A 26,715-nucleotide genomic window follows, 5' to 3' on the forward strand; every position below is an offset into this window, starting at 1 on the left:
GTCCAGGCACTGTACAAAAAGTCCTTACCCCAGAGAGTTCATAGTCTAGAATTATGATGGAACACCACAGGTGAATAAAATAGACATATAGGGGTGCCTGGGGAGGAGGAGTATGAGCATAATACATAGCAGTCACCACCTGCCTGGCTAGCCATTGTCAGTAGTGTTCTGAAGGCAATGCATCATGATAGAAGTGAGTCTTAAGGAGGGGTTTGACGGAGGAGAAGATAATAGCTTTATGGATTTCCCCACCTGTAAGGGGTGGCATGGGAGATGTCACAAAGGTGTCTGAGTGAGAAGTGTACTAATCAGTAATAAAGGCTGGCCTCACTGATCGACTGAGGTGGCTCAGCATGAAACTAAGGTAAGAGATCTGTTGTGTACAGTGTTGCTAAAAGACAAAGGGCTTCAAAAGCGAAGATGAGATGCTTGCGTTGGATACAGAGGAGAAGGAGGAGGAGTCAGCGGAAGGGCTCAAAGGAGGAGGTTCATGTAGTTAGAAGCATGTGCTAGGAAAATCATCCAGGCATCAACATTTTAAATGGATGTGAGAAGGACAAGTTTGTTGCAGATTAGGTCAGAGAGGAAGAGATTAGAGGTGCCAAGGCATGAGAGCCTAGACAAGAGCACTGGTAGTCTGGACAGACAGAAAAGCCCAGATCTTAGAAATGTTATATAGGAAGATGCAGGAAGACTGAGACGCTGCCTGGACGTGTGGATCTAGAGAGGGTCAAGTCGAAGATGAAGCCTGCATGAGTGACTGAAAGGACGGTGGTAGTATACATGGTGAAAGAGCGGGGGGAGAGTTTGGGGAGGACAAGATGAAAAGCTCAGTTTTGGTCATGTTGCATTTAAGTTGAGAGCTAGACATCCATGAGGAGATGTGAGAAAGACAGGCCAAGATGTAGGATTGGATGGAGGGAAGAAAGTGTGTAAAATCCCTAGCACTTAATAGGCGCCCTTTTCAACACCCATCGAAGGAAAGGAAAAGACTCCCATTGACTTCATTGGGCACTGAATCAGGCCTTACATAAATGAAACCATGGCAGGTGCGCTCTGAGCAGCTGTTGCTGAAAGCCATGACTGGCCATGCAGTCAGGTGAGAATTAACACCCTCAGGTGTTTTGTGGTAATTATAAAATGTTGTACCAAATGTTATTTCATAAATTCAATAATATTATCTATATTTATGTTACTGAGGTGACAAAACTGAATTCCGAACAGTGAATTGCACTGTTTTGCAGTCACTGCCTGGAATTCTAATCAGCTCTATGGCGTTCATCGACCTGTTTTACAGTCTTCATAAATTCCTCTGCTATTTGCTGTTGATTATATAAATATTTATAGGGGTCATAGTTGCTCACATGACTGTCATAGCATGCATTGGTAGATTAATGCCCCCCCTCCCCAATCATTCAGTCTTTTCTAGATACTGGACCAATTATTTTTTTTAAGCTTCTGGGGAAGGGGGAAGTTTGCTACTGTCTTGTATGTATCTAATTTTAAGAAATCTTGAAAGCCTAAAAGCAAAATGTAATATCTTTCACCCCTACAGTGAGTCAGATCCAATATATATACTGTAGGAATGGACCATGATTGCAATTTAGTAACAAGAGTTTTTTATCAGCATACAAATCGCTGTTATGCATATAAAAGGCCAACTCATTTTTTTATGAAAACACACGCACCTTGTGACAATAAAACATATTTGCTCTGATCAGCGTTCAAGGTGGGGCCTCACAGATGGGTGGCATGAAACATAACTAATGGGGGCTGACGTGTGTGTCACTGTTTAAAGTCCCTTCTCTGTCACCGTGACTTCATTTTGGTACATAACACCGTGGGGCTTCTAATAATAGCTTAAAATAAAAACCAGATTGAAAATATGGCATCTGAGACCTATGAAAAGGGATGTGAAGAAAAATGAACCTTTAGTCATTCAGCTTATGATGTATAGCATGTGTCTATACAAGTGTGCATATAAAAATGTCAGGTCAGTGGGAAATGAAGCCATTTAAAGGTTTTATTATACTGTCATTCATGACAATATGGACAATACAAAGTTTATACACCTCTGGTGCAGTTATACACCACACTTTTTCTAGAGTAAGGTCTAATTGAAATTGTGGTTTAATATTCTTGTCACGTGTTAGGGACTTTTTCTTAAGTGTAAATCAAGATGCACATCAGTGACCAACAGTAAAAGTGAGGCTCTTAGCCATCAAGTTACTTATTCTGAACTTTGATTATACAAGACAAAAAGGCTCCAATCCAATAGAGCACTTAAGTCGGAGTTTAACTTTAAGCAGCTGAGTAGTCTCGTTGAAATCAATGGGACTGCTCAGGTACCTGCTTAAAGTTAAGCAGGTGCTTAAGTGCTTTGCTGGATCAGGTCTCTACAGCAGAGAGAAGGATATTCCTTTTAGTATATAGGAACCTCTGATAAGTTCTTTCCTATCTCAAAAATCCATCTCCCTATTTTTCCTGCCTCATGCATTTAAAATATATGACAAGTGGCCAACTGGTTTTAGATACCTTTTTATTTCTTGTGGACTGGAAACGGTCCATGGGGATCAACCTGTTTCCTTCTGCACCTGACAACCTCTGGGCAGAAGATGGTCATTACAAACCCAAGCAGGGCTAGATGCTCAATGCCACTTCTGCATCAAGCAGAAGGTGTTGCCCCAGCACAGCAAGAGATGCTTCCTCCACACTGTATGCTGATTGTGTTGCTTCTGTAATACCATTCCACCTCAGGGAGCTAAGGAGCAAGCACAGACCTTTCACTTGGATCCACACATTCCATGAGAGGCCATTGGCAGCCTGCCCTTGCTTCAGCCTCCAATACCCAATGCAATGTTAATCTGTGGCAGTGATATCTTCTGAAGCAACAGTCTCCCTAGAGTCCCCCTAGAACAGTATTGCTGTGAGGCCTTAGCTACTGAGCACAGCAGAGGAGGGCTGGTCGCCATTCTGCAGACTTTGCAGTCCATGAATCATCAAATGCTGCTGCCTCCTCTAGCTCTTTAGTTCACGTCTATGGTTTTCCCAATTTTCAACAAATTAGAAAATAATTATTTAAAATGCAGCTTGATAGCAGTGAGATGGCTGATAGCAGTGAGATGGCTGAACCAAACACACCTGCTTTAGGCTCTCCATGTCCTCTGTCTCAGTGGTTCTCTACCTTTTCCACTCTGATAAGGCCATTTTGCAACAAACATTTTTCAGGATGCTCCCATCCCCTTTTTTGTATAGCCATATAAGGGAGGGTGGCCAGGATCTCCCACAACCTATTAATAGGCCGCAGATAGGGTCATGACCCCGGGCAGAATGCTTTTCCTCCCCAGTACACCCCTTCAAGCAGCCCCTCATAGTGATGGGCAAAGAACAGCAGCGAGGCTGTTATTCTCGTGTTGCCTGTAGATTCTGACCCTCTGCCTAGCAGATTGAGTCGTGGCTGGGTGAAGCTCAGTGGCTGGTGTTCTGCAGAAGGTCAGACTAAATGATCATAATGGTCCCTTTGGGCTTTAAAATCTGACATGAAGGGAGACCAAATCTTGGTGTTATGGAGAAATTGCCTGATGTTCCCAGACAGGATCACCACCAAAATGCTACATTTCAGGGCTCAGCAGAGCAGGGATCGTCTCTCTGATGAGGCTGGCTCCTCTTTTGGAAGTGGAATGTCTGTAACAATGGAAGGTGGGAGCACTGCTACCTTGCTGTGAAACAGGTTTGGAAATAACTGAGCAGGACACACCAGGGTCAAGCAACAACAGATGGAGAGGGAGCCCCTGTATCTCTCCTGGTGGGAGGTCACACTCAGTGGGGCCTCTTGTTCTGGCAGATGATTTCAGCAACCACTATAGGACTCTCCATTAATTTATAAGCTTGTGCCAATTAACCAGAGTTTAAAGTCGGGGATCATATGAGGGAGCACAGCTCCCCCTGCTCGGCTTAAAGCAGAGAGAGTGAGGAGCTTTTGCCTTTTTTCTTCTAGGCTTAGGAGAACTCGGCTCTCCCAGAGCTCCCCCTCCTCCTGCCTCTTCACTGGCTGGTGATGTGAGGGAGAATCTGAAGTGGGAGCAGCAGGAGGGGCTGGTGCCTGGCTGGGGAGTTGATGGGTCTCCGAGTCTTTCCCGCCACTAGGCAGAGCAGCAGCAGCCGCACCTGGTGGCAGGAGGATTGTCCAGGCTGGGAGGTCCCAGTCTGCCTCCTCCTCATGCCTTGCTGGTTCCCCCTGTGCCCTTGGGGACAAAGAGAGAGGGGAGGAAGATCCTGTTTCACTCAGTTCTCCCTCCCCTTGGGGAGCAAGGAAGGGAGACCCTGCTGCTGACTTCCCCTCCCTTAGGCAGAGTGGCCTTGTCAGTTGCCTCTTCCCTGCTGGCACTACAGAGTGGAAAGAGAGGCTGGGAGCACAAGTGTTTTCCCCGCCCCCCCCCACCCCCCCCCACACACACATACACACACACTCTTTGGCTGGCTCCAGGCCTACTAGGGGACGTGGATTCCTTTCAGCTATGCTGATTCCTTTGTCGCATTCTCTTTCACATGCCATGTCCCATCACATGAGATGACACAACGTCCTCTCATAATGTGATGTCAATACCTATGAGCCAAGGCAGGTGAGTTAATATATTTATTGGACCAGTTCCTATAATGCCTCAGCCACCTTGTGTCTCTGATCTCCTGGGACCAACATGGCTACAACAACAGAGCAAACCTCAATACCTATGACAATCTACAACCACCACAATGGTTGCACTCCCTTCACCTGTGTGGACCTATTTTAACCACTGGTGCTGTGGCTGTGACTTTCACAGAGGCTTTACTTGGCTTCGGGCTAGCAAGCCAGAGATGCTGAGCCAGCAAGCTCCAAGAGGCCCAGCCTTGGCTTTGACATCAGCCTGCCAGCCAAATGCTGATAGAGTTGTCTTACAGAACTGAGGGTCTCTAGCTAAGCTCAGGGGGATCGAGGTGCTGTGACAGGCCTGGACCTTGGTAACAGGCTACCATGCTAAAACTGCTGAGTTAGTTGCTACAGAGGCCAGTGCTTTGGCATCATCTGGGCAAGCCAGAGAAACTGATCCAGAGAACTTAGCAGTGCATGCTTGGTATTGACCCAGAATGCTATGGCTGTGATGGGGCGTATCAACCCCACACTGGTGACACAGGGATTAAAAACTGGCTTTGGGCCCAAGAGGCCATGTGGGCATGTGCCCAGTGGAGGCAGACTATAAAAGGAAGCTGCTCAGCTCCGTGTGGGCAGGCTGAGGGGGAGAATAGATGCGTGCTGCAGACTCCTGCTGAGAAGCCACCGGGACTCCAGACCGCTGAGGCTGCGCTCCCTAGCTATGCTGCAGGAAGCCTTTCGACCGCGGGGACTGAAGGAGATGATGCACCGGAGGGGATCCCAGAGACAGTGCAAAGGGTAGGAAGCGACCCAGGGAATGCATTTGGGGATATGGAGCCCTGAGCCCTGTACCAGGGTAACTGGTTTTGAAAGGCTCTAGGTCGGAAGCAGCTGGAGTAGGGTGAGCTGGAGTTCCTCTACCCTCCCCACACTCACCACTAGGCACCCCAGCCGGTAGGGAAAGCAGCCTACTTGGACTCTTGCCATTGGGCGATACAGCCACTGGCTGCAGTGGCTACTGGATCCTTGCCATGAGGCATTATCGCTGCCAGAGAGAGGGAGGCGTCTTGAACCCTGGCCATGAGCTCTACTGCCACCAGAGAGAGGGCGGTGCCTTGGGACCCCCCACTGACCCTTTGACGATGGCTCTTCAGCAAGTAGCCCACAAGAAGGACTCTGCTGTGATGTTAGCTCAGCAAGCTATAGCTGATGAGCTAGTCACCGTGCCAAGAACTTTGCCTTCATATTAGCCCTATAAGTTAGAGATGCTGGGCCAGTGAGCTGCCAAAGGCTGTTGTCCTGACATCAGCCAAGCAAGTGAACCCTAATTTCACAAAAGCGGGAACTTGACATTCTTCCAGCAAGCTAGAGACCGCACCGGCTGTGTCTACACGGCAGCTGGGAGGGTGCTTCCCGGATCAGTTTGAGCCAGCGCACTAAAACTGGTGACGTGGGCAGTGGCTCAGGCGAGCCACGTAAGTACAATCTTGCCTGACCTACTGGGGACATATTCAGACGGATATAGCTATTTTGAACAAGGTAATGTGAGGCCCGCGAGGCTTGCTGCCGCTGGCTGTGTAGATGTATCACTAGAGACCTGAGCCTTGACGTTAGCTCAGCAAGTTAGAGTTGCTACCTCCTGGAGAGCTGTGATGTGTCAGATCAGCAAGCTACAGCTGCTGAGCCAACAACGTCACAAAGGCCTGGGTCTTGATCTCAGCCCAACGAGGCAGAGGTGATGAGCCCGTAACCCTCTGAGGGTATGTCTATGCAGCGGGGAGGTGTAATTCCCAGCGTGGGTAGACATACACGAGCTAGTTCCGCTTTAGTTAGCACCTAACTATAACTGTGTGTTCGTGATGGCACGGGTGGCAGCTCGGGTTAGCTGCCCACATACATACCCAGAGGGGTCAGGTGGGATTGTACTCAGACAGCTGGACTGAGCCACTGGCCATGCTGCTGTGGCCACTCTGCTATTCTTAGGCATTAGTTTGAGCAGAACATCTTCCTGGGCTGGGAACTGCACCTCCAAGCTGCTGTGTAGATGTGCCCTCGGAGGCCTATGCCTTCACTGCAGAACAGCTAGCTAGAGGTGCTGAACCTGGGAGCTTATAAAGACTGTTGTCCTGACATCACAAGGCTTTGTGAATTCCGTCAACACCGTGGTGGCTTTGACAACCTCTCTCTCCACAACAGCAAAATGCAAGGGCTACAAATGAGGGATGTACTGATGAATTTACAATGTATGTGCGGCAGTGCGGGATAGGTCAGTATCAAATTATGGCTTCCATTTTGTACTGTGTTGAACAGAAGCCTAAACATGCCCAAAGACAATCTATTGTACTGTTTCCACACAGCTGCCCTGCCATGCCCGTGAAAGCAGATACCTCAATGAAGCACTGAGAGTCACCTGGTGCTATTGACTTTAAATGACTCTCAACTCCTGGCCAACCCCCATGGAATAATGTCCTTTTCTACACAGCTGGGTCACGCATGACTGGGGGAGAGGCTGGAGCTTCGCACTGGAACACTTGGCAGAGAGACAGGGTATCTCAATATTGCACGCTCAGACTGGACTCTGATGCAGTGTGAGCCCAAGTTCCCACTCACAAATCAGTCTGACACAGATCAGCATGCATGCAGGACCTGGGTCCTAGGACCCTGTTGGGGGGGTGGATCTGAGTCATAGAATATTAGGATTGGAAGGGACCTCAGGAGATCATCTAGCCCAGTGGTTCCTGTGACGTTGTGCAGTCTATATGGTTTTATAAAAACATAATAAGAAGTGAATATAATGTAACTGGAATATGCTTCATGCAAAAGGTCTCTTGTAAGGTATCATTACAAAGCTTATAATCTACTGAGTGTGATCATCCTATTTGTATAAATGTACCACTCTTGTATCTAAAACTAGAAATATGAAATATAACTCTGAGGGCCTATTGTAATTATGCAAAGTGTGGGCCATTAATAGTGGTTTGGAATCCTGATGACTCCCATTAACCAGGACCATTGTCTGCAGATGGCTGTGTTTACCTGTTAGTCTTCCTGTATATGTGTTTTTTTCCTCTTACTTAATTGGCCTCTCAGAGTTGGTAAGACAACTCCCACCTGTTCATGCTCTCTGTATGTGTGTATATATATCTCCTCAATGTATGTTCCACTCTATATGCATCCGAAGAAGTGGGCTGTAGTCCACGAAAGCTTATGCTCTAATAAATTTGTTAGTCTCTAAGGTGCCACAAGTACTCCTGTTCTTTTTGCGGATACAGACTAACACGGCTGCTACTCTGAAACCTGTCATTATGCAAGGCACTGCATTTAGCCATATGGAGTGGAAATCCATCAACCTCATGAAAAAACTCATACAGATACAGACAGACATCATCTTCCTTTCCAAATGCAAGCAGATGGACATCATACCAAAAGGACTAAAGGTAAAAAATCCATTACAATCTACATATCACACAGACTATGCTGAGAGACTGTGTCACACACTCTCAAAGAAACTGCGAAACCACCTGATCAGCATCCTATACAGCAAACAGGGAAAGATTAAGAATGAGCTCTCAAAACTGGATACTCTCATAAAAAAACAACCTTCCACACAAACTTCCTCATGGATAGACTTTACAAAAACTAGACAAGCCATTTACAAGACAAACTTTGCCTCTCTACAAAGGAAAAAGGACACTAAGCTATCTAAACTGCTACATGCCACAAGCAGCCACAACAGTAGTTCCCTTAACCCACCCAGCAATATTGTTAATCTTTCCAGCTATACTCTTAGCCCAGCAGAAGAGTCTGTCCTATCTCGGGGCCTCTCCTTTTGTCCCTCCAGACCCACGAACATGATACAGTTCTGCGGTGACCTAGAATCCTACTTTCGACGTCTCCGACTCAAAGAATATTTCCAACATACCTCTGAACAGCATACTAACCCACAGAATCCCCCCTACCAGCACTACAAAAAAAAGGATTCTGCGTGGACTCCTCCGGACAGTCGAAACAACAGACTGGATTTCTACATAGATTGCTTTCGTCAACGTGCAAAGGCTGAAATTGTGGAAAAGCAACATCACTTGCCCCATAACCTCAGCCATGCTGAACACAACGCCATCTACAGCCTCAGAAACAACCCTGACATCATAATCAAAAAGGCTGACAAAGGAGGTGCTGTCGTCATCATGAATAAATTGGAATATGACCAAGAGGCTGCTAGACAGCTCTCTAACACCACATTCTACAGGCCATTATCCTCTGATCCCACTGAGGATTACCTAAAGAAACTACACCATCTGCTAAAAAAAACTCCCTGACAAAGCACAGGAATAAATCTGTACAGACACATGCCTAGAACCCTGACCAGGGGTATTCTATTTGCTACCCAAGATCCATAAATCTGGAAATCCCGGATGCCCCATCATCTCAGGCATTGGCACCCTAACATCAGGCTTGTCTGGTTATGTGGACTCTCTCCTCAGACCCTACGCTACCAGCACTCCCAGCTATCTTCGAGACACCACTGACTTCCTGAGGAAACTACAATCCATCGGTGATCTTCCAGAAAACACCATCCTGGCCACTATGGACGTAGAAGTCCTCTACACCAATATTCCACACAAAGATGGACTACAAGCTATCAGGAACAGTATCCCCAATAATGTCACAGCTAACCTGAACTTTGTGACTTTGTGGCTGAACTTTGTGACTTTGTCCTCACCCACAACTATTTCACATTTGGGGACAATATATACCTTCAAGTCAGCGGCACTGCTATGGGTACCCGCATGGCCCCACAGTATGCCAACATTTTTATGGCTGACTTAGAACAACGCATCCTTAGCTCTCGTCCCCTAACGCCCCTACTCGCGCTACATTGATGACATCTTCATCATCTGGACCCATGGAAGAGAAGCAGGTGGGACCCAGTTGCAGGACAGACAACCAGAGCCCCAGGGAGAGCAGGGCCGTGCAGTTGGAGCTGGCAGGCCGAGCCCTGCCCCCGGCAGCCCCGAGCCTCAGGGAGAGTGGGGCCGGGCACTTGGGGCCGGCAGCCCGAGCCCCAGGGGTCAGCAGGACCTGCAGAACAAGCTCCAGTGGAGCTCAGTTGACCGGGGCGGTCAATGGGGTCCAGCAGCAGGAGTCCCAGGGAGTGTGGATCTGGCAGCCCAGGCCCTGGCGCGGGGCCAGTAGCCTGAGCCCTGTGGTGGGCAGGGTGGCAGCTGAGACCCCAGACCTGCAGGTGACAGCTCAGACTCCTGTCCTTGTCAGACAGGGGAAGTTGGTATGGAGGGCAGAGTGAGCAGGAGCAGTGCTGTACGTGGGGGATAGTCCAAGCTAATTTGTCCCTCACAGGACACCCTCCTAGGGAGAAACCTCGTGGCGGAAGAAAAGCTGTTTGGGAGCCAAACCAGCCGGAAGCACATTGTAGCCAGTGTAGCAGTGTTAAGGTGCCTCTGTAATTGTCATTCTGTCTGGAGTGCTGTTTTGCTTCAGTGAGACTTGAGTGAATCTTCTCATTTTCTAGTTTGTTGGTTGTTAGCAGTCTCTCTGTGTTGTTTTTATTAGAACTTTCGTACACAAGTTCAATGGATGAGTGGCTGAAAAAGGAAAGTGTAAAGAAGCAAGAATCAGCTAGTGTTTCCTCAAATCCACACTGGAAAATCTATGTCTAATGATCATGATGGTCCTGGAAAGTCACTTACAAAGAAAAGAAAATATGATGATGATTATATAAAATATGGCTTTACATGCATTGATGATCAAGAATGTCCAAAACCACTGTGTGTGATTTGTGGTGATGTTCTAGCAAACAGCAGCCTCAAACCTTCTCTACTTTGGCGCTATTTAGAAACTAGGCATCCTGCACAACTCGACAAGCCTCTTGATTTTTTTCAAGCGAAAATTAGCTGAGAGGAAAAGTGACATTACCAGTTTTATATCCAAAGCAAGTATTGATAATGAAAATGCACTTGAAGCATCATACCGCGTGAGCTACCGAGTAGCAAAAGCATCAGAAGCCCAAACGATAGCAGAGAGCTTGACTGGTCCACGTATAAAAGACGTGATGCATTGCATGCTCGGAGAAAAGGCTGCAAAAAGGATTGACATGGTACCGTTGTCCAATAATACGTTGTCACGAAGAATTAATGACATGTCAAATAATGTAGAGACCATAATTGTACAGAGAGTGAAAAATAGTCCATATTATACTATACAGTTGGATGAATCAACTGATGTAGCTCATCTAGCTATTTTGCTACTGTTTGTACATTATGTGAATGAAGGTCTGGCTGAAGAAGACTTGTTGTTTTGCCGACCATTGGAAGAACGTACAACTGGAGAAGATATCTTCAATCTGACTAATGCATATTTTCAAGAAAAGGAAATAGTTGGTCTCCCTGCCTAGGCATTTGCACTGATGGGGCCACATCAATGACGGGGAAGTATCCTGGATTTGTAGCTCGAACAAAAAAGGTTCCATCAAAAGTCTCTTGGACTCATTGCAGCTATCCATAGACAAGCCCTCACAAGAAAATGCATGCCTGAGGGACTGAAGGAAGTGCTGGACAATGCAGTGAAAATGGTGAATTTCATAAAATCACGGCCAACAAATTCCAGAATATGTCACGTATTTTGTGAAGAAATGGGTAGTATACACGATTGTCTGTTGACCCATACTGAAATTAGATGGCTCTCACGGGGCAAAATCCTGGTGCGCTTGTTGGAGCTTAGAACGGAAATCCTAGTTTTTTTTTTCAACAGCCACCCTTTCCACCTTGCCAGCTGTATGGAAAATAATGTCTGGCTCCAGAGCCTAGCTTATTTAGCAGATATTTTCTCAAGAATTAATGACCTAAATTTATCTCTTCAAGGTCTCAATATAACAGTTTTCAGTGTGCAAGACTGAGTTGAATCCATGATAAAGAAATTGCAGTTCTGGGAAAGTTGTTTGGAAAACAATCAAACTGAGTGTTTCAGTAATCTTCATGACTTCCTGGCAGAACATAAACTTCAGTTGGATCAGTGCGCTAAAACCAATATAACTGCACACCTAAAAGGACTTTGCACAACTTTCAGGGATTACTTTCCAGCTATATCAGGCGATAATTACTGGATTCGCAACCCTTTTGATGATACCACTTTCTCAACAGAGATATTGAAAACTGAGGAAAAAGAGAAATTGATTGAGATCTCCTTTGGTTACGAACTGAAAAGGAGTTTCAGAAATCTGCCATTGATCAACTTTTGGCCGAGTTTAAGAAACGAGTACCCCTTCTGGCAGAAAAAGCTGCTGCAGTTTTGTTACCATTTTCAACAACATACTTATGCAAGAAAGCGTTTTCCTCGTATGCATATCTGAAAACGAAATACAGAAACAGACTTGATGCCGAACCAGACCTGAGACTTTATCTTTCTCCAAAGATTCCGGACTTCAAAGAGCTACGCAGAGCAAAGCAAGTGCATCCATCACACTGAGGAAATTTAAATTTAAATCCCTGGAAATATTCATTTTTAGGAGGGGGTTCACGAGATTTCACAATTTAGAGAAAGGGGTTTGCGGGCTGTTAAAGTTTGGGAACCACTGATCTAGTCCAGCCCCCTGCTCAAAGCAGGACCAATCCCCAGTTAGATCATCCAACAGATTTTTGCCCCATATCCCTAAATGGCCCCCTCAAGGATTGAACTCTCAACCCTGGGTTTAGCAGGCCAATGCTCAAACCACTGAACTATCACTCCCCTGAGACGCTGGTCCAGCCCTGTCATTTTGCAGCTCAAGCTGCAGATGCAAGTCAGAAGGTCTGTGTAATGCATTATGGACTTGTTAGCACAGCTGTGAGACCTGGGTCCAGCAATTGTAAACCCAGGCAGTGTGGATGCCCAAGCACTGGCTCGGAAACACCAAGTCCACAAGCCCGGGTCCCACAGACCTGGGTTTACAATGAAGTGTAGACGTTCGCCCGGAGGCCTACTTAAGAAGGGGTGCAGCTCTGTGGAGGAACCAACCATCGCCACATGTAAGAAGAACTTTGGAGGGCAGGAGGAATCCTGCCCAGCCTGAAACAGACAACCCATGGAATCACAGAAGGGGTGAGATCCGTCTTAGTACTCTTGTTATTTTGAAAGATCTCTATCTGTTGGGTGCTTTAAGAGTAAAATCACTGTGGTTAAGAAATTCCTCTGCTGTGTGTCTTGCTTTCCTGCCAGATTGTCCCTGAAGAGTTTAAACTGGAAGCCCAAAGTCTGGGTGGAATGCTAGGGAAGCATGTATCTATGACTGGGGAGCTTGGGAAGTTTTAAATGCTGGATTCAGGGTAACTGGATGGCAGAACCTCTCTGTCCCAAGGAAGAGTATCAGGCAAGAGGTCTGAGCCCAGGAGTGTGTCCTAAGAAACAGTGACTAGACTCTCTACCCAGACCCAGTTGGCTTGGAAGCACAAGTCTACTGTCAACAGACTGGTGACTGCATGGAGTGGGCCAGGTTGTAACAATATGTTTCAATTAGCACTCAAAAGGCATTGGGCATGGGAAAAGGAAAAAAGAACTAGCAGACTATGTCCCAAATACTGGGGAAAGGAGAATGCAGTTCAAGAGGTTTCATTGTCAGACACTATTAATGACTTCTTGTGGGTAAGGTGATCTTTGCTCATTCGTAGAAAGGCTTCTAATTGGCCTCTGAACTAATTAGGTTCCATGATGTGTCATGCATAGTGAATTAAGCAAGGGTCATGATATAAATGAACCAGGTGTCATTATCAGTTTATTGCTGACGCAGTTTATTGCTCATTCCCGTAAAGGCTCTGTGCAAACTCACCTGTACATGGTACTGTGATGTCTCGTGCATAATTACATTGGAGTTGGAGTATTTCTTCCTTTGTTCTGAAAAAAAAGGAAAAAAAACAAGCCTTGCATTTAATGTTCACTTATCAGTGAAATAGGATCCAAGGACCGTAGTTCACATGACTGGCTCTACTGCGTTTCTCACTCCCTCTGAATGTATTGGATTAATCAAATCCATTGGAAACAGGACATGTGTCGAAAAATATATTAACCTTTATTACAAAGACTCACAAACAACATGTCTGGATTTTCAGATTACCGGTAACTTGATTTCTGGAAGCCAGGGGCAGAGTGCTTGTTTGTCAAGGAAATGAAACTTAAAAAGCCGGATAAACTATGAGGTTATCAGAAGAGAGCTAGTGAATTATGGCTCCCCTGCCTGAGAAACCTGGCTCAGGGCTACAAAGCAAAATTGATATGAAAAGGAAATTATGAACACCCACCACCCTGCACAAAAGCTCTACATTACAGCCGGGCAAAATGTCTGACAATATTTTTTTTTAAATGCAGATTCAGGTCAAATTTACCAAATTGTTTCTGTCCAAATTAAAAAAAAAATCAAAACTTTTTCTTTTGATATTTTCTAAAACATCAATAATACTTTCAATACAATTTTGGAAAACTGAAAATAGGGTTTTTTTTTAAACTCTGAAAAATGTACTGGGAGGGGATTTTGAAAAAAAAAATTGAAATGTCAGTTTTTTGAGCAGCATTAATCATCACATTTAGGGGTTAACCTTGAGAACTACAATACTTACATCAAAAAGTCTTGATGCCTGATGATGCTCACATCCTCTCAATGCGATCTCAGTGTATAAAGGAGTGGGTTTATTCCCCCCACCCATCAGACTGAATTGGTGTGCTTTGCATCCTTTAAGCTACTCTGACAGGCAGTGTGCATGCATGGGCTTCATCTCCCACACTTCCATTCCTAGCAGCTGTTTTCCCTATTGTATAATCCCAAGCATTGTGGTCTACAGGAAAGAGCATAGTTCTAGGAGTTGAGAGAACTTGACTTCTAATCCTGGCTCTGCCACTGCTTGCTGTATGGCCACGGGTGAGTCACTTTACCGCTCAGTCTGTTTTCCCCATCTGTGAAATGGGGATATCACTATTTATAGGGCTGTTTTGAGGGTTAATTATTTCACATCTGTCCCTTGCATTAAATATGTCCAGAAGTATATGAATGCTAAAATTACTACTTTCTAGAGCTTACCTTCCAGCTGCTGCTATTTATTTAGTGTCACAAGGGTACACAGGGCTTTACAAATCTAAAAAAACCACAAGCTCCCCACCCTGAGGAACTCATTATCCAAGAACCCAGTCCAGCTCCTACTAAAGTCAACAGTAAAACGCCTATTGTCTTCAGTGGAACGGAATCAGACTATAAACTAAGGCTATGGCTACACTACAGAGCTTACAGTGGGGCAGCTGCACCAATGCCGCTGTGCTGCTAGTGCAGACGCTCTCAGCTGATGGGAGAGAGCTCTCCCGTCAATTACTCCAATCCCAGTGAGCGGCAGTAGCTATGTCGGCGGGAGAACGTCTCCCGCCGGCATTGTGCTGTCTACACCGGCGCTTAGTGTAACTTACGTCGCTCAGGGGGCTGGTTTATTCACACCCCTGTGTGACATAATTTATACTGAGTAAGCTGTGGTGTGTACATAGCCTAAAAGATAATAGAAGGGTGAATATCAAACATGGAGGAGGAAGGAGGGGATGGGATAGGGAGAGGGATGCCCAGACAAGGGGAAGAGGAGAATCATGTGCAGAGCATCTGGCTTGCTTTCACACAACAAACTTTTGTAACAGGAATTGTGTTGCTTCATATGTTTATTTATAGACATGCATGCACCTATCTTATCATGATCAGATGCGGCAGTGACCATAAGGAACACCCAAGCAGAGATTAGCAGTGGAAAGCAGGCAGAGTGTTTGGAGGAAGCACTGAAAAAAGGCGAGGGAGAGCGCTTGGTGCCCGAGAGTAAGGAGGCAGCTCCAAGCATAGACTGGAAATGGCCCAGCGTCAGGAGTGGGAGGAGACAGCAAGGTATAGTGGTGCTAGCAATGCACTGAGTGACAAGACAGAGGAGGAAATGAGACTTGAGAGGCAGGCAGGAGCAGAACTCTGCAGAACCCTGAAGTGAGGAGAAGGAAGTTGAATATGATACAGAAGGAGGTGGGAAGATGGTACAGAGATTTGAGTTGGGGCTATGGGTGATGGGTTACATAGACTGGGGGAGGCTGTGCCTCCCCAAACAGCCAGGCATAGCCCTGCCCCCTGCTTACCACCACTCCCTGCGTGCGGCTCCAGCCCCTAGTGCTCTGGTTGGGGAGGCTGGGGCCGTACACCACCCACCCTCCCACACTCTGGGGCTGAGGGAGGCTGCAGCTGCATGCCGCCCATGCTCCTGGCACTCCTTTGGGGCTGAGGCCGCCTGCCGCCCGCCCTCCCAGTACTCCTTTGGGACTTGGGGGCTAGCCTGGGGCGGGACTGGGCCAATGGCCATGGTGGTGGTGGGGGCTCTGAGCTCCCGGGGGCAGAAGGGGTGGGGCCTCGAGGAGAAGGGGTGGGGCTGGGGGCTAGCCTCCCCCAGTTGGCAGTTCACATGCTGCCCATGAGGAGGGGGTTATACAGAAAGTCCAGCAGGAGAAGATAAATTGGAATGGACACAGGTGAAAAGTAGGGAGGCCCAATAGAACAAAGGTCCAATGGTCAAAGCAATTAATGTCCAAATTTACCAATGAGGAACTGCTTCAATGTGGACATGAGCTAATCTTGCCCTTCCCTTTCTGATGACTGAGAGACATGCCAAGCAATGCTCTCAAACCCCACCAGCCTGGGAAACCCCAATCCCATGGCATCTCCCAATTCATGTGGTTGTGTGCTACAGTATCTACCAAATTAGCTGGCCAGTCACTTCTTTAGATTTTTTCAAAATATGTCAATAGTTGAGTGCTAGCAAGAAAGTGAGTCAGCAGGTTCTTCAGGCCATCCTTGTTCTTCATCCATACATTACTCACAAAGAGCAACCAACAGAGTTCCAGCAAACAAGTTGTTTGAAACAACCCACAAGGGGAGAAGTAATCGTTGTTTTAATCTTAAGTGGGGTACAAGTGCTGGTCCAAGAGGTGAATATAGCTGGACCACTTGGTAATAGTGACCATAAAGTAATTAAAATTAACATCCTTGTGGTGGGGAAGATACCAAAGAAGCCCACCACAGTAGCATTTAACTTCAAAATGGGGAACAACACAAAAATGAGGACGCTAGTTAAACAGAAATTAAAAGGAACAGTCATAAGAGTTAAATGCCTGCAAGCTGCATGGAAACTTTTTAAAAACACCACAATGGAGGCTCAAATTAAATGTATATCCCAAATAAAGCAAATTGATAAATTAAACAGTAATAAGTTACCAGAACCAGATGGTTTACACCCAAGAGTTCTAAAGGAACTCAAATATGAAATTGCAGAACTACTGACTGTGATATGTAACTTAACGCCTAAATCAGTTTCTGTACCAGATGACTGGAGGACAGCTAATGTGATGCCAATTTTTAAAAAGGGCTCCAGAGGAAATCTTGGAAATTACAGGCTGGTATGCCTAATTTCAGTACCAGACAAACTGGCTGAAACTATAATAAAGAACTGAATTATCAGATACATAAATTAACGTGATTTGTTGGGGAAGAGTCAACATGGCTTTTGTAAACAGAAATTATGCCTCACCTATTAGAATTCTTTGAGGAGCTCAACAAACGTGGAGAAGGGTGATCCAGTGTACAGAGTGTACTTGGACTTTCAGAAAGCTTTTGACAAGGTCATTCACCTAAGGCTGTTAAGCAATCATAAGATAAGAGGGAAAGTACTCTCATGAATCAATAATTGGCTAAAAGACAGGAAACAAAGGGTAAGAGTAAATGGTCAGTTTTCACTGTGGAGAGAGATAAATAGCAGGGTCCCCCGGGAATCAGTACTTGGACCATGCTGTTCAACATATTCATAAATGATCTGGGAAAAGGGGTAAAGACTGAGGTGAAAAAGTTTGCAGATGATACAAAATTACTCAAGGTTGTTATTCTTTGCAGTCTGCTTCAGACTTAATTAAGGGATCTCACAAAACTGAGTGTCTGGACAATCAAATGGCAGGTGAAATTCAGTGTTGATAAATGCAAAGTTATGCATGTTGGAAAACATAATCACAACTACCTATTCAAAATGATGGGGTCTAAATTAGCTGTTACCACTCAAAAAAGAGATCTTGGAGTCATTGTGGATAGTTCTCTGAAAATATCAGCTCAATGTGCAAAGGCCGTCAAAAAATCTAGCAGAATATTAGGAACCATTAGGAAAGGAAAAGATAAGAAGACAGAAAATAGCATAATGCCACTATATAAAATCCATGGTACACCCACACTTTGAATACTGTGTGCAGATGTGGTCGCCCCATCTCAAAAAAGATCTATTAGAATTGGAAAAAGTACAGAAATGGGCAACAAAAATGATTAGGGGGATGGAACAGCGTTCATATGAGGAAAGTTAAAAAGACTGGGACTGTTCAGCTTGGAAAAGAGATGACGAAGGGAGGATATGACCAAGGTCTGTAAAATCATGAATGGAGTGGAGAAAGTGAATAAGAAAGTGTTATTTACTCTTTCACATAATTCAAGAACCAAAGGTCCCCAACGAAAATTAATAGGCAGCAAGTTTAAAAGAAACATAAGGAAGTACTTCTTCACACAATACACTGTTAACCTGTCGGATTCATTGCCAGGGGATGTTGTGAAGGCCAAAAGTATAAATGGGTTAAAAAAAGATTGAGATATGTTCCTGGAGGACCGGTCAATCAGTGGCTATTAGCCAAGATGGTCAGGGATGTAATCCCAAGCTCTGGGTGTCCCTGAACCTCTGGCGGCCAGATGATGGGAGTGGACGACAGGGGATGGATCACTCAATTTCCCTGTTCTGTGTCAACTGCCAATGTAACAAACAGCAAAGGCACAGTCTGGGCCTTTGTCTCAGCCCTACGATATCTGGATGAGGTGTCCTCCTTTGCACCAAAGCCTCCTTCCTCTCTCTCACAAGCAGCCACTCTGCAAAGGGAGGGGAAGCTGCTGGTCTGGAGTTTCAATGACCAGGTGGTGCCTTGGTATCTTGTCCAGTGAGTTTATACGTTAAAATCTATTGTTGGGATTTCTACTGTACCTGGGACCCAAGTGCTATGACTTTCAGAAATAGGACTTGTGTCCTTCCACATCTGTGCATGTGCTACCAGCCCGGTGGCCAGAGGCACCTGTGTGCTCAGGGGTATCTTACCTCTGACTGGTTGCTTGTGCCTAACACACAACTGGAGCTGGCCAATGCCACCACCTGCAGCCTCTCTTACTGCCAGTCCAAATCATTCCTATGCTGTGGTAGGCAGCTGCAGACTTAGCTGCCAGGGCTGGTTCAGCAAGCAGAGTATGGGTCTTTCTTACTGCATTGTGTATCTCCCCTTTTCTCCTGGACTACTAAACTGTGCCCTCTGTTATTACAATACACTGTATTCTGTCTCAGCGGTGTCTGAGCAATATTATAGGTCAAGCACCAACAGTGTTTGCTAATCTGTGGAAGACACTAAATGAAGTGTCCCTGCCCCAAAGGGCCTGCAGGTAGAGCTAGTCCAAAATTTTTTTGATGGAACAATTTTTTCACTGGAAAATGCAGTTTTGTCAAAATCTAAATGTTTTGTGGGAACATGGCAATTCTCAGGAAATTTTCGATGGGGACAAAGTCTAAACGAATAATTTACTTTCTCATTTCAATAGTGTCCTAACATTTTGTTTTGATTAACATTTCAGTTTGTTTCAGTTTGACTATTAGAATTACAATTACATTATACTCCAATCAGGGCCGGCTCTAACTTTTTTGCCACCCCAGGCAAAAAAGAAGAGTGCTGCCCCGCCGTAACACCCCCCCCCCCCCCCAGCGGCGCGCCGCCGACCCCCCCCCCCAGTGCTGTGCCGGGCCGCCCAAATCCTTGGAGCACCGGGTCGCCGAACGCCCCCCTCCCCCCCCGAGCGCTGCGCCAGGCCGCAGAACTCCCCCCACCCCCCACCTGAGTGCTGTGCCGTGCCGCCCAAACCCCTGCCCCCCCCGAGTGCCTCGCTGGGCCGGCCAACCCCCCGAACACCGTGCCTCGCCTGGCCGGCCAAACCCCCGGAGTGCCTCGCTGGGTCGGCCAAGCACTGCGTCTCCCCCCCAAGCGCTGCGCCTTGCCGGGCCGGCCAAACCCCTGGAGTGCTGAGCCGCTCAACCCCCCCCACCCGAGCACCGCACCGTCCAAACCCCCCTCCCCAGCACTGCACCAGGCTGGGATGCCCAAACCCCCGGAGTGCTGGGCCACGCTGCCGAATCTTCCCGCCCCCCCCCCCCCCCGCCCCACCCCCGGACTGCGCTGCCGAAACACCCCCCGCGCTGCCCGGCCAAAACAAAACAAAAAAAGCAAAAAAAAAACCCTCGAGCGCCCCTGCCCCCAACATTGGCCGGGGCTTCTAAGGTGCCGCCCCAAGCACGTGCTTGGTTGGCTGGTGCCTGGAGCAGGCCCTGACTCCAATATGTAATATATCATATTGTTTTGACATTATCAAAATGATATTGCAGAAATAAAACAATTTGCTGGTTCCAAATCAAATTTGGGAGGTGGGGGGGTGGGAAAATGCTTGTTCCAATGGAATTTTTGACTCTTTCTGCTGATTCAGAATGAAAAGGTATCTTAGAATTTCCTGCAGAATGGAAAATCTGTTTTTTGACCAGCTCTACTTACAGGTCAAATATGAGTTTCCAATCCACAAAAAGTACTGATGAAAAATGACCATGATTTATCAGTGAGAGCCTAATCTAATATACAGTGTTTCTAATGCACCCGTCACTACTCTGTCTAGGCACCATGTATGAAGAATCTTGTGGTTTTAACTATTTGAAAAAATTAATCAACATCTAACCTGTGCCAGTGTGTTCCCTCCCTCATATGACCTCCGGCCCTCATGGGTGGGAGACAAGCAAAAGACAACTCAGGAACTTGGTAATGGGTAGTGGAGAAATCTCTGTTCAAATGTTTGTTGTTTCTAAATTCAGATAAGGAGGCTATTGATGTCTTAGCACTATTCCCCTTTGCGAAGCTGGGATTTGCAAATGAAAAGACGGTGGGAAAGCTGGTAAAAGTACAGACTTCACAACAAGCTTCTTGAATGAGAGCAAGGGTAGTCTTGAGGCACTGAAATAGCATGTGAGAGACCTGGGTTCAATCCCCTGCTTTTGCCAGAGGATTGACCCTGGGCAAGTCATAGTGTGTCTATTCCTCCATTCCCATCTATCAGAGGGTTACCACTTCTATCTCCCACCCTGTCTTGTCTATTAAGACCAGTCTGCATGAGAAAGCTGCACCAGTTTTTAAACCACTTTAGTTAGGGCACGTCTTCACTACCCACCGGATCGGCGGGTAGCAATCGATCTATTGGGGATCAACTTACCGCGTCTAGTGAAGACGCGATAAAATCGATCCCTGATCGCTCTGCCGTCGACTCCGGAAATCCACCACAGCGAGAGGCGGAAGCGGAGTCGAAGGCGGCGCGGCAGCAGTCGACTCGCTGCCGTCCTCACAGCCAGGTAAGTTGACCTAAGATACGCAACTTCAGCTACGCTATTCATGTCGCTGAAGTTGCGTATCTTAGGTCGACCCCTCCTCCCCCTCTTTCCCCTGTAGTGTAGACCTAGCCTTATGGCCATGTGAAAGGCTGTGTGGATCCTCTTATTTCAGTTTATTTTGGTTTAGCATAAGGCAGTTAGTGATCAGCTGGGTTAAGTAACCAAGATAAGCCACAGTTAAACCAAAATAAGTGTCCACGTGGGAACTTAAAAACTGTTTCAAGTTAAATCAGTGTTAACTTTCTCATGCAGACAGGCCTTAGATTGTAAGCTTTTCAGGACAGTAGCTTACTATGCGTTAGGGACTGCACTGTACAAACACAAGGAGACCTCAGATCTCAGTTGGAGTTTCTAGGTGCTACTCTCATGCTAATAATAATAATAATAACAACAAAATCCAGGGCATAGATGGTGCAGGTCAAACCTGAGCCCTCAACGCTGTTTTTGTTCTTTGTCTCCCCTCTCCTGTGTAAACCTTTTCCCGGAATTCACCTCAAGCATTTTTTTTTCCTCCAGCCTGCCAGGCAGAACTGATCTCACTTCAGAGCTTGGATCATGCTGTTTGAGAATGGCCAGCAGGTGGCTCTCTACAGCAATATTAGCCTCACCCATGCTGCCTTCTCTAGGCACTAACCACATCAATTCTGCTGAGGCGGGGGCTCTCAGCTCACTGTGGGATGAAGGACTGAAGACCCCTTCTTGCCATCATGCTGAAGGGTTTAGCTAGCTTTGCATCACTGCTTAGCCAGGGTGGGTTGGTAGTCTAATCTGGTTCCCTATAATCCATCTCACAAAACTGAGTTGGCAGTTAACCATCCTTCTTCACTAGATCTTCATTGGGCTGGTTGTCAGGGAACCACAGCCTGCGACTAGTGTTCCTGGCTGCTTGGCCAGAGGAAGAACATTTTTAGTTTTTATTAACAACAAAGCTAACCGGTGGTTCTGGGACATCGTAAACGTCCCGAGGAAGGAACATGGAGGTGGAAATAGAACAAGATGCACCACCTTTCAATTATACTCTTGTGTGGGTTGGTGGTAGCTGATTTTTAATGACTTTTTTTATTTTTGAGTCTGAGAGGAGACCCTTAAGCCTACATTACACATGTTTCCATGTGCTTTGTCTCTGGAGCTACTTAACAGAGCAACAGCAGCTCCTAGTAGTCCTTAACTGGTAGGTGTAAACAAATATAAGAGTTTACTATGGACACACTGGCAAAAGCATAAATGAGTAAGACTAAAAAGTTCAGACTCGGTATGTTTTTATAATGTTAGAACTGTGCCAGAGGTGTATTGGAGGAAGGATGTTTTTGTGATTAAGGTGCTGATTAAGGAGAGCTGGGTTCAATTCCTAGCTCTGACATCCAGTATGACCTTGGATAAAACAGTTAATCTCTCTGTGTCCCTGTTCCCCATTTCAGTGTCCTACATCTATAGAAACTTTCCATTTCTATTCTCTCTTCATTTTAGTCGCAACTTGCCCCAGCTTCGATGGAAATGTACAATGAGGCACTCGAGTGTTTGTGCACAAAGTTACCGGGCTGTGGGATTAATGTCTAACCTGAATAAGACTTTTCCATAGCGGCAGTTGTATAATTCAGCATTTCGGACCTAAATAATAAAAATGACAACACCAAGTCTGTGTGGGATGAAGATCAATTTGGATCTTGGGACATTGTGTGCCTTCCTTTTTAAAATGAATTTACTACTGGTGAAACAGGCCAAATTGTCAAGTCTGAAAAATAAAACTTTTTAACATTACAACAAGTATCTCAAATTTCCCCCTGTCTGTAAAGGTCTGGCTGAACTGGATAAGGGCCTAGCAATGGAATAGCAGGGGGTGCTACATAAGAGGACTGAGGTACATTGGCAGCGCTGTGGTAGGGCAGGTTTAGAACAGGATGGGCTGTTGTAGTTCAGGGAGGAGGTGAATGGACGAGCTGTGTGGGAAAGCTTGTGCAGTGCCTGCTTTCACCATGCATGGTTCTACATACAACCAGCTCTCCATGTGCAAATATGCTCATCCTCTCCTCCCTTTTATTTTCTCATAGTTGCTGTTCATTGTATAGCAGGGACCCCAACACCCATTTCCTAGGACAATGGTTGATCTCTGCTGTTTTATGTGCCATGTAATATGAGCTGTTCAATATGAGAGAACTCTATGTTTCAAAAACTAAACTAGCTCTTTATTAGGGGGATTATTTACAGAGTTGCCATAACTGCAGCTAGCTTTCCAGCAATGTGCACACAGACTGGTTTCTTGGTACCTCCTTCAAATTCTTCCCTCCTGCAACCTGTGCTCCTTCCTCCAAGTTCCATGCAGGTTGCAACAGCTGCCATAGAGAGAGGAGAACTTGGAACTTACCATTTAGAACTTAATGAGCTATGGAATCCCAAGTCTCTGAAGCATTTGCTTTATTTGGGAAGTGGGGCAAGGCAAATCAATTATTTCACCCTCCCAAAACAAGATTTTGAAATATTTTGAGAAATCTGTAGAACTTCCTGAAAAGTTCTAGGGCTTTGGTGAAACCTCAAACTTTTATATGTTCTCCCTTTCCTTCACCTATGCCATCTGATTACTATACATATAGGGACCCACCCAAAGCCCACTTCAATCAGTGGCAGAGCTTTCCATTGACTTCAGCTGGCTTTGCATCTGGTCCTATTCCCTGATCAGGTCAGATGTACTGCTCTAGGACTAGCTCCACCTCTCTGCCTGCATCTCCAGCAGGGATGGATTGCTGACTGGGTTCACCTCTCACTGGAGAGGCCTTTCTTTGTAAGTACAAAGCTGTCACTTTGATAATTTATGCAGGTACTGAACAACTCCAGGGGGCCTCTTCTGCTGTCTAATCAGTGCTGCATCTCCACTGCTCTGCTCACAATACCAAGTAGCTGCAAAAATAAAATAAAAGGAAAACCAAAACTTTCCAGCTCCTTTTGTTGATTCTCCAGGGTAGTATGTTTGTGTTACCTTTAAGGTCCGTAGAACAAGGACAACCTGGCTTTGTCACCGTGAGATGCTGTCCTTAGATGTCATTCAAGTGAGGATCTTCTAAAACCAACACTTTGGCAGCTGCTTAGGGGGTGGATTGGCGGGTGTGTTGTATGTACATTTGTCTGGCTCTTTACCTTAGGCTTCTGTTTACTTCTCTTCCAAGATCCCCTTCCACCTTCCTGTTGATCCTGCCCAACCCCTCCCAACCTCAAAGCATAAATGCCTGAAAACTGACACACCGAATGAGGAGGATGCCGATATGTTTAGTACTGGAGAATTGCAAAGCTCCCATTTGGGGCACGCTTGAGCGCTTTACTTCTGTTTAATTACAGACAGAAGATTCTAAGCAGAAAGACAGCAGTAGACTGTAGTAGCCTCACCATCACAGGCCTTGTCTACATAGGAAAGGTGCATCAGTTTAATATGGGAATAGGGGGGTTAAACCAATATAATTAATCTGATGCAAAGCCCTGTGTGGATACTCTGATTTTGGTTCAGCAGAAACTTGTTCTCAGTCAACTTATGCTCAGCTGACATAAGCATCTCTTAAACCAAAATAGTGTCCACACAGGGACTTATACTAGTTTAACAATGATAGTTTAAATTCACACTTTTAGGTTCAACCAGTATAACAGACAAGGCTTTGAAGCCAGCAACTTTCTCATTAGTGTTTCCCAAGCTGCTGTTCGGCACAGCTCCGTCCTCAACCTGCTTAATTTTATACAGGGGAAAGCTGGACTATCCGTAACGTTAGCTAATTTATCTGTGTCCTTCTGGGTTATCAGATGCCTCTAATAACAGAATCCTTTGTGTTCCTCCAGCACCTTCCATTGGAGAAGCTCAAAATACTTTACAAACATTATCCAGTCTTTACAACGTCGCTAAGAGGTGAAGTAGTTACATTTTCCCCATCCGATAGGCTGGGGGAAAGTGACTTTCCCAAGGTTACATGGTAACTCACTGTCACAGCCTGGATCAGACTCTAAGATTATGTCTTTGCTGCAGAGATAACTTGGGTTCTTACTCCTGTGTTGCCCCAACCCCCTCCCTTCCACACACAAAATCCTCTCACTGGATTTAATGGTGCTTTCAACCCTAGCTAGCTGGCCTGACTGGGGCTATGAGATAGAGGCCGAGTGCCACTATCACTTGGGCTGGTAACCCGCCTACTTTGCAATGAGAACACTGGCTGAACCTCTCAGAGTCCTGATAGTCCTCTAATGCCCTTCCCACAATGCTCTCTGTGTGCCCAGAAGGTAGGGTTACCATACGTCCGGATTTTCCCGGACATGTCCGGCTTTTTGGGCCTCAAATCCCCATCCGGGGGGAAATCCCAAAAAGCCGGACATGTCTGGGAAAATAGGGAAGGAGGGCCCAGCGGTGCTTGGCCGGGGCCGGTGGGGCCGGGGCCGGCGTGGTGCTCGGCCGGGGGTGGGGGGCTGGCGTGGTGCTCGGCTGGGAGCCGGGGGCGCGGGCACTTGGCCGGGGGCCGGTGCCCCAGGGCCCAAGCCAAGCCAGGCGGGAGATGCCGGAGCCAGAGCCTCTTGGCCTGGGCCAGCCGCCCAGCCGCCGGAGGGAGCCGCTCGGCCAGGGGGGCCGGACTGGGCCGTGCCGCGCCACACCCCACCCCAGCCTACCTGCTGCCTCCCTGTTTCAGGCTTCCCACGAACATTTGATTCGTGGGAAGCAGGGGAGGGGGAGGAGCAGGGGGCGGAGCGTTGAGGGGAGGGGGCAGAGTTGGGCGGGGAAGGGGTGGAGTTGGGGTGGGGCCAGGGCCCCATGGAGTGTCCTTTTTAAAAATTAAAATATGGTAACCCTACAGAAGGGCAGACAAGTTCTTCCACAATTTAGAGCAGCTCATGTTACTGCAGCGCTAAGAACCATAGGATGTGCCCCCAAACGCCCTAGCAACGCATACAGGTGACTGCAGCACTAGTGAGGACACAGTGACTGAGGTAAGGCTTTGCAATGTGGCTGCTCACCCCCCAGGTGCTAGTCACCTGGGTTCTGATCACCAGAGTTAACTGCAGTGAAGGCGTACCCTAAATCTGCTGGCTTCCAGCCTGTTGCTTTTACCCTCGCTCTCGATCTGCTAGGGCAATGGTGGACTCATGGCATTGCAACCAACCCATGTGCAATACTCAAAATTATTCCTTTCAGTGCTGAAGTAAAGTATTGTGCAATATCTAACCAATAGCTTGATGTCCAATAGCTTTGCTTTAAATTGCCATTTGGGATGCTTTGGTTGCACACAGTCTCTGTTTCCTGAAACAGTCCAGCCTACAGGTGCTGCAAAGATAGTACAACCCGGTGGAAGGAATTCTTTGCATTACTGGTACCCTCTTGCTGACTGGACAGAGGTGCATCAATTGGCACCAAAGAAGTTCTCCTGTATTCTTTGACTTGAAAGATGATAGCTCTGATGTCCTATGGGGGTGTGTGAAGTTTTAGTGTGGGGAATTGGGAAGGAAAGTCTCAGGGCTCTGACATGACTATGGCAAACCCCCCCGGGCCGACGAGGGGTGGGGAAGCTAGTACACATTACCGGGGCCCGGCAG

At 46.6% G+C, this 26,715-nt stretch overlaps 1 protein-coding gene across 2 annotated transcripts in view; it reads right to left on the bottom strand.

The window, feature by feature from the left end:
* Positions 1-26,715, bottom strand: part of EPS8L2 (EPS8 like 2) — a 120,203-nt gene that overhangs the window by 45,489 nt on the left and 47,999 nt on the right. For both annotated transcript variants that reach the window (XM_054026649.1, XM_054026648.1), the window contains exon 4: positions 13,449-13,513. In XM_054026649.1, the coding sequence (XP_053882624.1) occupies positions 13,449-13,513 (65 nt within the window). The remainder of the gene's footprint in view (positions 1-13,448; positions 13,514-26,715) is intronic.

This window comes from Malaclemys terrapin, chromosome 4 (genome assembly GCF_027887155.1).
Source record: "Malaclemys terrapin pileata isolate rMalTer1 chromosome 4, rMalTer1.hap1, whole genome shotgun sequence".
NCBI lineage: Eukaryota > Metazoa > Chordata > Testudines > Emydidae > Malaclemys > Malaclemys terrapin.